General features: G+C 44.0%; 1 protein-coding gene across 1 annotated transcript; it reads left to right on the top strand.

The window, feature by feature from the left end:
• Window positions 1–459: 459 nt before the first annotated feature.
• On the top strand, window positions 460–7430 carry LOC308324388 (uncharacterized protein; the record flags this gene model as incomplete). Its single annotated transcript, XM_080776432.1, has 7 exons — window positions 460–595; window positions 4626–4710; window positions 4888–5054; window positions 5178–5319; window positions 5450–5577; window positions 7015–7173; window positions 7389–7430. Exons 3-7 carry the CDS (start codon window positions 5022–5024, stop codon window positions 7428–7430), a joined length of 504 nt encoding a protein of 167 aa, XP_080632558.1. The 5' UTR covers window positions 460–595; window positions 4626–4710; window positions 4888–5021.
• Window positions 7431–9109: the final 1679 nt, after the last annotated feature.

Genomic DNA, 9109 nt, shown 5'->3' with positions numbered 1-9109 from the left:
GATCGGCTATTTTCAACTTGTCATAGCACACCTGGTCAGGCTCTGCCAGTGGGCCCAATCAGTCCCCGGCCTCACCTGTGCAATTTCCAGCCTCTGCCTCAGCCAATTGATTGCCATGGCAACCCCACACCTGCCAATTGATTACTTAACCAGTCCACTTGTCACAGTCAGTTTGCACTCTTCAGGCACAGACAGACAGATACAGTAGAGACCTCCATATACAGTATGGGCACAAAAGGGACCCGTTAAAACGGGTGCTATGACAAGTTGACAACGGGTATTATTAGGTTCCCTAGTTGCATCGTTCTCAAGTAGGCCGATGGGCACGTACAGGTGTAGTCATTTCTAACACTTGTTTTTTGTTGTTTTTTTGTTTATTTATTTATTTATAGGCATTATATTATTATTTAAGGAAAATTATGCCGGCTGCCCTTGATGTCTGGAATGCTCCTTGGGAACGCCAGGGGAGTGACCTCCGAACGCCGGGGATAGGGTCGAGATGCCTGGGGGGTCTCCCCGCCCGGTCAACGATAGTGGGCGCGCTATGTTGTCTGGAATCCCCATGCAAATGTACCGCTCAAGCTGGTACATTGAGGTACATTAGGCCCGTCACAAGTATTCATAAATTATTTAAATTACAATAAAAAAAGACATGAATAGTGAAAGTATCAGATCTACGAGATCAAAACAGTTTTGAGCTCCTAGATCTGCTACTTCCACTACTTTCTAACATGGGAACGATTATGACTATTATCCCAAAAGTATTGAGATTATCACAAATACTTATGTAGTAATTGTGATGGGCCTAAAGGGTGTGTGTGTGTGTGTGTGTGTGTGTGTGTGTGTGTGTGTGTGTGTGTGTGTGTGTGTGTGTGTGTGTGTGTGTGGGGGCACACAGGGGGGGGGCGCTGAAGGACTTCACCTATAACGACATGCGACACATAATGTACAGTACAGTACAGTACGGCTCACCTATAACGACATGCGACACATAATGTACAGTACAGTACGGCTCACCTATAACGACATGCGACACATAATGTACAGTACAGTACGGCTCACCTATAACGACATGCATGATCACCTCATTCCTCCTCTAGTGGTGGGTGGGGCTATACTGACTACTAGTTGGGCACACCTGTGTCTGGCCTATAAAGGCCCCTACCTGACCCCTACTCTCCTCCTACCTGACCCCCCAGCTACCTGACCCCTACTCTCCTCCTACCTGACCCCCCAGCTACCTGACCCCTACTCTACTCCTACCTGACCCCTACTCTCCTGCTACCTGACCCCTACTCTCCTCCTACCTGACCCCTACTCTCCTCCTACCTGACCAGCCTGCTCTACTCCTACCTGACCCCTACTCTCCTCCTACCTGACCCCCCAGCTACCTGACCCCTACTCTACTCCTACTTGACCCCTACTCTCCTGCTACCTGACCCCTAATCTCCTCCTACCTGACCCCTACTCTACTCCTACTTGACCCCTACTCTCCTGCTACCTGACCCCTAATCTCCTCCTACCTACCTGCCCCTACTCTAGGTGTTGGTGATTTGAACCAGCACCGCCTACTAGGAGTATGTCGGTTTTGAACCAGCATACTTGTACTAGGTATTCTATGGATATCATCTGATTTATCCACTGGGCCACTCCACTGGGCCACTCCTACTCTAGGTGTCAGTGATTTGAACCATCACCGCCTACTAGGAGTATGTCGGGTTTGAACCGGCACACTTCTACTAGGTATACTACGGATATCCCGCTGGGCCATTGAGGCACACAAACATGGTGAATTTCTGGGCTGCTTTAAAGTTGTCCTTCTGGAAATCAGTGTGTAAAGCAAAGTGTCACAGTTTTGACTAATGTGGGATTTGAACCCTGGACGTGTGGCTCCCAAGGACAGCCTCTCATCACACTGAGCTAACTGCTGGATACTACTACACATCTTTTTTGTTTGTTTTCTTCTTCTGAAATCGGTCTTGAACGTAAAGACATGAGTTTTTTTCAAATCCTCAAAAATGATGAAAAACGGCGTGCTATAGTATGCCGTACGATATGGGCTATAGCCCATGGTCCAAAATGATGAGAAACGAGGATAATTTTTTTTTCAAAATAAAAAAAAAACATGGGCTATAACCCATCGTTTTTTTCATTTTTCATTTTTTTTCAAATCCTCAAAAATGATGAAAAACGGCGTGCTATAGTATGCCGTACGATATGGGATATAGCCCATGGTCCAAAATGATGAGAAACGAGGATAACTTTTAAAAATGAAAAAAAAAAAACGATGGGTTATAGCCCATGTTTTTGAAATTTTGAAAAAAAAAGTTAGCCTCGTTTCTCATCAGAAAAATGATGATCCTCAGGTCACCCGCTCCAAGGGGTCCCCCACAAGTCCCAAGGGTGAGAGAAAGTGTTTCCTTTGCCTTAAGGCAGGCCATAGTGTTTCTGACTGCTATGCATTAAAGCGTAAGCAGCAGACACAGCAGAGTAAGCAACCAAAAGGTGTTGGTTTGATTAAAACTGTTCCCCCCGGTGGCCCCCAACTAGCTACAGATAGGCCCATGGTTCCTGATGAGTGTTTCAAGCCTTTCATTTTTGAAGGCCAGGTGTCTTTGACAGGGAAGGCAGAGGACCAACGGACTGTTATGATATTGAGGGACACAGGTGGTTCACAGTCCTTTGTTCTGAGTGGTGTTCTACCCCTGAGTGGGGAATCTTCTTGTGGAGCCAGTACTATTGTACAAGGTATTGAGATGGGTTGTGTGCCAGCCCCACTTCATCATGTACATGTGCAATCAGACTTGGTTACTGGGTTCTTCCGTGTTGCTGTGCGGAACTCGTTCCCTATCCCTGGTGTTGACTTCATTATGGGAAATGATATCGCTGGGGGTAAGGTGAGACATGTCCCTGAAGTTGTATGCAACCCAGAACCTGATGCATTAGATGCATTGGCACAGACCTACCCAGAAGTGTTTTCTGTTAGTGTCCTCACTAGGGCTCAGGCCCGCAAACAGACAGAGGAAGGGATACATCTAGCCGACTCCATGTTTGCCTCTGGTCTTAGGGAAGACAAGGTGCGTCTGGATAACACTAACCTGTCAGTTGACTATCCCCTCTCCAAACTACCAGTCACACGTGAGTCCCTTATCAATGTTCAGCAGGCCGATACAACCCTCTCAAAATGTTTTGCAGAGGCTGTTGAGGCAGCAGAAGTAAGAGGCAAACGCCAGTCTTTTTACCTTGATGATCGGGTGCTTATGCGCAAATGGGTCTCACGAAACATGCAGGGGTTGGGGGAGACAGACAATGACTGGGGCGTTGTGTATCAAGTTGTTGTTCCCACTGATTACAGAAGACATGTGTTGGAGTTGGCCCACGACCATCCCTGGTCTGGACATTTGGGCATCACAAAAACCTATGATCGAATCCTAAGGCATTTCTTTTGGCCAGGTTTAAAAGCTGATGTAACTCGTTACTGTAAGACCTGCGGCACCTGCCAAGTCACGGGGAAGCCTAACCAAGTGGTACCACCTGCCCCCCTCTGTCCGATACCTGCAGTGGGTGAGCCATTTGAACATGTGATCGTTGATTGTGTTGGCCCATTGCCAAAGGCTAAGTCTGGAAATCAGTTCCTCCTGACCATAATGTGTGTGGCCACTCGTTTCCCAGAGGCTATCCCTCTACGGACAATTACTGCCCTGACTGTCACTAAGGCATTGACTAAATTTTTCACTACGTTTGGCCTACCCAAAGTTTGCCAAACTGATCGGGGAAGCAACTTCCTGTCAAAAGTGTTTGGGCAGACCTTGCAGTCCCTGGGGATTAAACATGTTGTGTCAAGTGCATATCACCCTGAGTCCCAAGGTGCACTTGAGCGCTGGCACCAGACGTTAAAGTCAATGCTACGCAAATACTGTTATGAAACAGAGAAGACGTGGGATGAGGGGTTACCTTTTTTACTGTTCGCTATTCGGGAGGCTAAGCAGTCCAGTCTCTTGGGTTCAGCCCTGCTGAACTTGTGTTTGGGCACAGCGTACGAGGCCCATTGAAGGTGTTAAAAGAACAGTTCATGTCCATTGGTCCCTCCCCCAAAACAGCAAACAGCAATGCATCGTTACAGAGTGTACCTGCTTTTGTTTAACAGCTGATGGGAGGGGAGGGGAGGGGAGGGGAGGGGAGGGGAGGGGAGGAGAGGAGAGGAGAGGGGAGGGGAGGGGAGGCGCACCCAAGCCAAGCATTGCAGAACAAGCACTTGCATGTTAGCTGTGGTTGTATGTGAGGATTACTACCTCGTTTGACAGCAGTGGAGTCTGCCTGCCTGCCTGCCTGTCTGTCTGTCTGCCTGCCTGCCTGCCTGTCTGTCTGCCTGCCTGTCTGTCTGTCTCTGTCTGCCTGACTGCAAATAAAGTAGTCGTATGATCAAATGATTATTTAAAGACAGACTACCAACATAAACATGCACAACACATGTACCAAAACACATGTTTAGTGTTTTTTGTTATGATCCCTATTAGCTCCAGAAAATGCTACAGCCATTATACTGGAGTGCGTGACATGTTTTAGCAGTACTATCTAGTTTGACTCTGCTGGTAATTTAGTTTTTTTTCCTCCTGTGTTTACAGCCTTGCCTCCGAGACCAAACAGGCAATGGCCAGTAATTTGATTCAGGCATTTCCCTGCTTGAAAGATGACTCAAGAAGTGGCTTTGTGAGTAATTCACATTTTGTAAAGGGATTGATGCTAAAGTTATTTGGACACAAGAGTACTGGACGACTTTATATGCCCAATGTACAGAAAAACCCTGTTCCGGCCACGTCTTCTGGCCACTGTCAAAATTAAAATGTGCCTCATCTCTGTTCATTCAAGAGTTTAATTTCTTTACAGGGACTCTGGTTTACCACAGGACAGGGGAAATTAACAGCCACTGGTTTCATCGAAGACAGAGTCAAATACGTAAGAAAGGCATTAACAGCGTCAGAAACGAACACAGCCGACACCACCACAACCACCACCAACCAATGAACTTGCCGTTCGTCAGACGTGCATACCAGGTAATCGTTGTAACTGAATATATTGAAGCAATGAATAGAGCCACATAATTTAGTGATTGGTATTTGGTAATATCCTTGTGTACTTTAATAGAAAGTACCATATCCTGGTTTTTTTTTATTAAGATTGCACAGGACTTTGAGATCCTGCATGGAGAGGCTGCACCCAAACCTTTTGAGACCTGGCTGCCTGTTTATGCAGAGAAAATCTTGGATCTGGCCAGAAGAGAAGGGAAGCTCCTCTACATGTTGGATGGATTAACACCTGGTACTATATTGTTATATTATACAGCAGACAATGCAAATTTACATTTAGCAGGTGTTTGTTTTTGCTACTAAATGACAATCATTCATGTGCCATTCCACATATTGATGCATATAAAATTGTGTTCCTACAGATGTTTTGGGGGAACGTGCCCTGTCCCAGTTACCAGCACTGCTTCCACCAACCGTCTATAAACATAACAAGAAAACCATTCGGCACACCATCCAGGAGTCCAAGTTGGCGTTTATAGACCATCAGCCTGTAAGTCCCTCTGCATTTCTAAAGGAAATGTTACTCATGTAACCACTTGAACCCAGCAGCCATATTCTGGGGGGAGGGGGGGGGGGGGGGGCGCATTGACCAACAATAGCACATCTGCTAGGAGGAAGCCATGCAAGGCACCTACCTGCTCATCGGGAGTAATTAGGGGTTCAGAGTCTTGCTCAGGGACACTTCGACCCAACCGTTTGGCTAGCCCGGGATCAAACTGGGAAATTTCTGACAATGGCTACGTTTACATGAAGGGTGATCATTCCGAATAAATACTTCCGAATAAAATACATCCGATGTAATGTTTTTTGCCGCGAGTTTACATGGGAAATGGTCATTCCGAATGAGTGTTTATATGGAGAAGTGATAGAAGACATGATACATGTTAATTCACGTGAAACTACGCCATCTGTTGGACACATAAAATATAGGCAGTTCATTCATTGTGACTGTCTCAACAATACAAACATATTACAGACGAAAGACGATACTTTGAAATCCCATCATTTCATTCCGCAGTAGCTTTGAGGCTGCTGGTTGGATAGGGGCGGCGCGGGCATATATGTTTAGTGTTTACCGTCTTTTTTTCCCCACCCGCTGCGGCTCCGCTTCTCCGCTGGGAAGGTGATCATCTCGTTTTTATTTGTAGGCCTACTACTATACTTTGTATCTACAGCACGGCCAGGGCACGCAACGCAACACTGATGATTATTATTGTATCGGGTCGCTCGTTATTTTTGAGAGAGAGAGAGAGAGACTGTTGAACACACACACACACACACACACACACTGTGACACACACACACACACACACACACACACACACACACACACACACAGATCAGGGGTATCTCATCTGCTGCTGCTCCACGTTTTTTTTGTGGATTTCGGATCTGAAAAAAGGAACGAAATAACGCGCTCTATGTGCAAACTCCTCGGCGCCGACGGCGCGCCTTGGATATGAGCGCCTTGGAGCATGCTCAGAAAGACCAGAATGAATTTACATCCGAAGCAGTGTATACATGAGTCAAATTTCTTTCAATCGCATTGAAAATCGGAGTAATCCGGCCAGTGACATCGGAATGGTTTTTAGATCGCATCGAGCGTTTTCATTCGGATGTAAGTTTTTGTAGGTGTTTACATAACAACGTTTAATAGGATTGAACTTCTATTCGGAATGAAAAGGGGATTTAACTGCTCATGTAAACGTAGCCATTGTGAGCTGGTAGATCAGATATTTTTGGTCTAGATGGGAAAACGGTGGTGCAGAGCCTGGCTGCTTGTTATAGAATTATTCCGAAAATGAATTTCTCAACATGCCATATCAGCCACTGCAATCAGTGAACGCCATTGTCTTGCTTACTCTTTGTATGTCGACAATCTTACTTTGGTTGATGTATATATGCCTTTTGTTTATTTCTTGCTCAGGTTGGAACAAACATGGTGGAGTACGCCCAGCAAGCAAGGGCATCAACAGAGTACCCCTATGTCCTGTCGCTGGGTAACGACGTTCGAAAGTCATCCCAGGCGTTCGTCATTCTGGCTGGGGAGGCGTTGGAACAAAACACATTGCTGCAGGCGGTTGATGTCTGTTTCAAGATGTTTTATGTTTTTAATATCCATTACCCGAAACAGTGTGCTCCTGTTTGGGAATTCCTTCAAAATGCTGTCTATGGAATAGCAGGACAGGAATCCAAACCCGTGACTTTTTTTGCGTTCATCGCTCAACAAATAGACTTGGACGTTTATGAAATGTCTAATTGAGCGATGTAATGTTTTGGATGTCCTCTCTCGCTGCCCAGGTGGATGGGCAGGGGAAGCTGTTGATGTGGAGGATCTGGTGAGTTGGGTGTGTATTTGTGCTGAAGGTGACATTATTGCACTGTTCTAAGTGTTCATTTTATACATCATGTTATAGCACTTTAAATGTTGTTCAAACAGATTGCACTGTATTTTTGGAATGAGCAAATTATGCTGAAGGTGAGGTTTTTGCACTGTTTAGACACTGTTATGCTTGAAGCATATTGAAAAAAGCTACCTATTAATGAAGCACCTTATTAATACTAAAATAAATATTTTTTCCTACATTTCCAGCATTGTTTTAAGTGTTATTTTTTTGCATGACCAAATATAGGATGCATTTTGATGAGAAACGAGGCTAACTTTTTTTTTCAAAATTTCAAAAAACATGGGCTATAACCCACCGTTTTTTTTCATTTTTCATTTTTTTCAAATCCTCAAAAATGATGAAAAACGGCGTGCCATAGTATGCCGTACGATATGGGCTATAGCCCACGGTCCAAAATGATGAGAAACGAGGCTAACTTTTTTTTTCCAAAATTTCAAAAAACATGGGCTATAACCCACCGTTTTTTTCATTTTTCATTTTTTTCAAATCCTCAAAAATGATGAAAAACGGCGTGCCATAGTATGCCGTACGATATGGGCTATAGCCCACGGTCCAAAATGATGAGAAACGAGGCTAACTTTTTTTTTCAAAATTAAAAAAAACATGGGCTATAACCCACCGTTTTTTTTCATTTTTCATTTTTTTTCAAATCCTCAAAAATGATGAAAAACGGCGTGCCATAGTATGCCGTACGATATGGGCTATAGCCCACGGTCCAAAATGATGAGAAACGAGGCTAACTTTTTTTTTCAAAATTTCAAAAAACATGGGCTATAACCCACCGTTTTTTTAATTTTTCATTTTTTTCAAATCCTCAAAAATGATGAAAAACGGCGTGCCATAGTATGCCGTACGATATGGGCTATAGCCCACGGTCCAAAATGATGAGAAACGAGGCTAACTTTTTTTTTCAAAATTTCAAAAAACATGGGCTATAACCCACCGTTTTTTTCATTTTTCATTTTTTTCAAATCCTCAAAAATAATGAAAAACGGCGTGCCATAGTATGCCGTACGATATGGGCTATAGCCCACGGTCCAAAATGATGAGAAACGAGGCTAACTTTTTTTTTCAAAATTTCAAAAAACATGGGCTATAACCCACCGTTTTTTTCATTTTTCATTTTTTTCAAATCCTCAAAAATGATGAAAAACGGCGTGCCATAGTATGCCGTACGATATGGGCTATAGCCCACGGTCCAAAATGATGAGAAACGAGGCTAACTTTTTTTTTCAAAATTTCAAAAAACATGGGCTATAACCCACCGTTTTTTTCATTTTTCATTTTTTTCAAATCCTCAAAAATGATGAAAAACGGCGTGCCATAGTATGCCGTACGATATGGGCTATAGCCCACGGTCCAAAATGATGAGAAACGAGGCTAACTTTTTTTTTCAAAATTTCAAAAAACATGGGCTATAACCCACCGTTTTTTTCATTTTTCATTTTTTTCAAATCCTCAAAAATGATGAAAAACGGCGTGCCATAGTATGCCGTACGATATGGGCTATAGCCCACGGTCCAAAATGATGAGAAACGAGGCTAACTTTTTTTTTCAAAATTTCAAAAAACATGGGCTATAACCCACCGTTTTTTTCATTTTTCATTTTTTTCA

This window comes from Protomyctophum bolini (genome assembly GCF_963924005.1).
Source record: "Protomyctophum bolini genome assembly, chromosome: 11".
Classification (NCBI taxonomy): domain Eukaryota; kingdom Metazoa; phylum Chordata; class Actinopteri; order Myctophiformes; family Myctophidae; genus Protomyctophum; species Protomyctophum bolini.
Note: the sequence above shows the minus strand (reverse complement) of the source record. Positions and strands in the feature narration are given on the sequence as shown.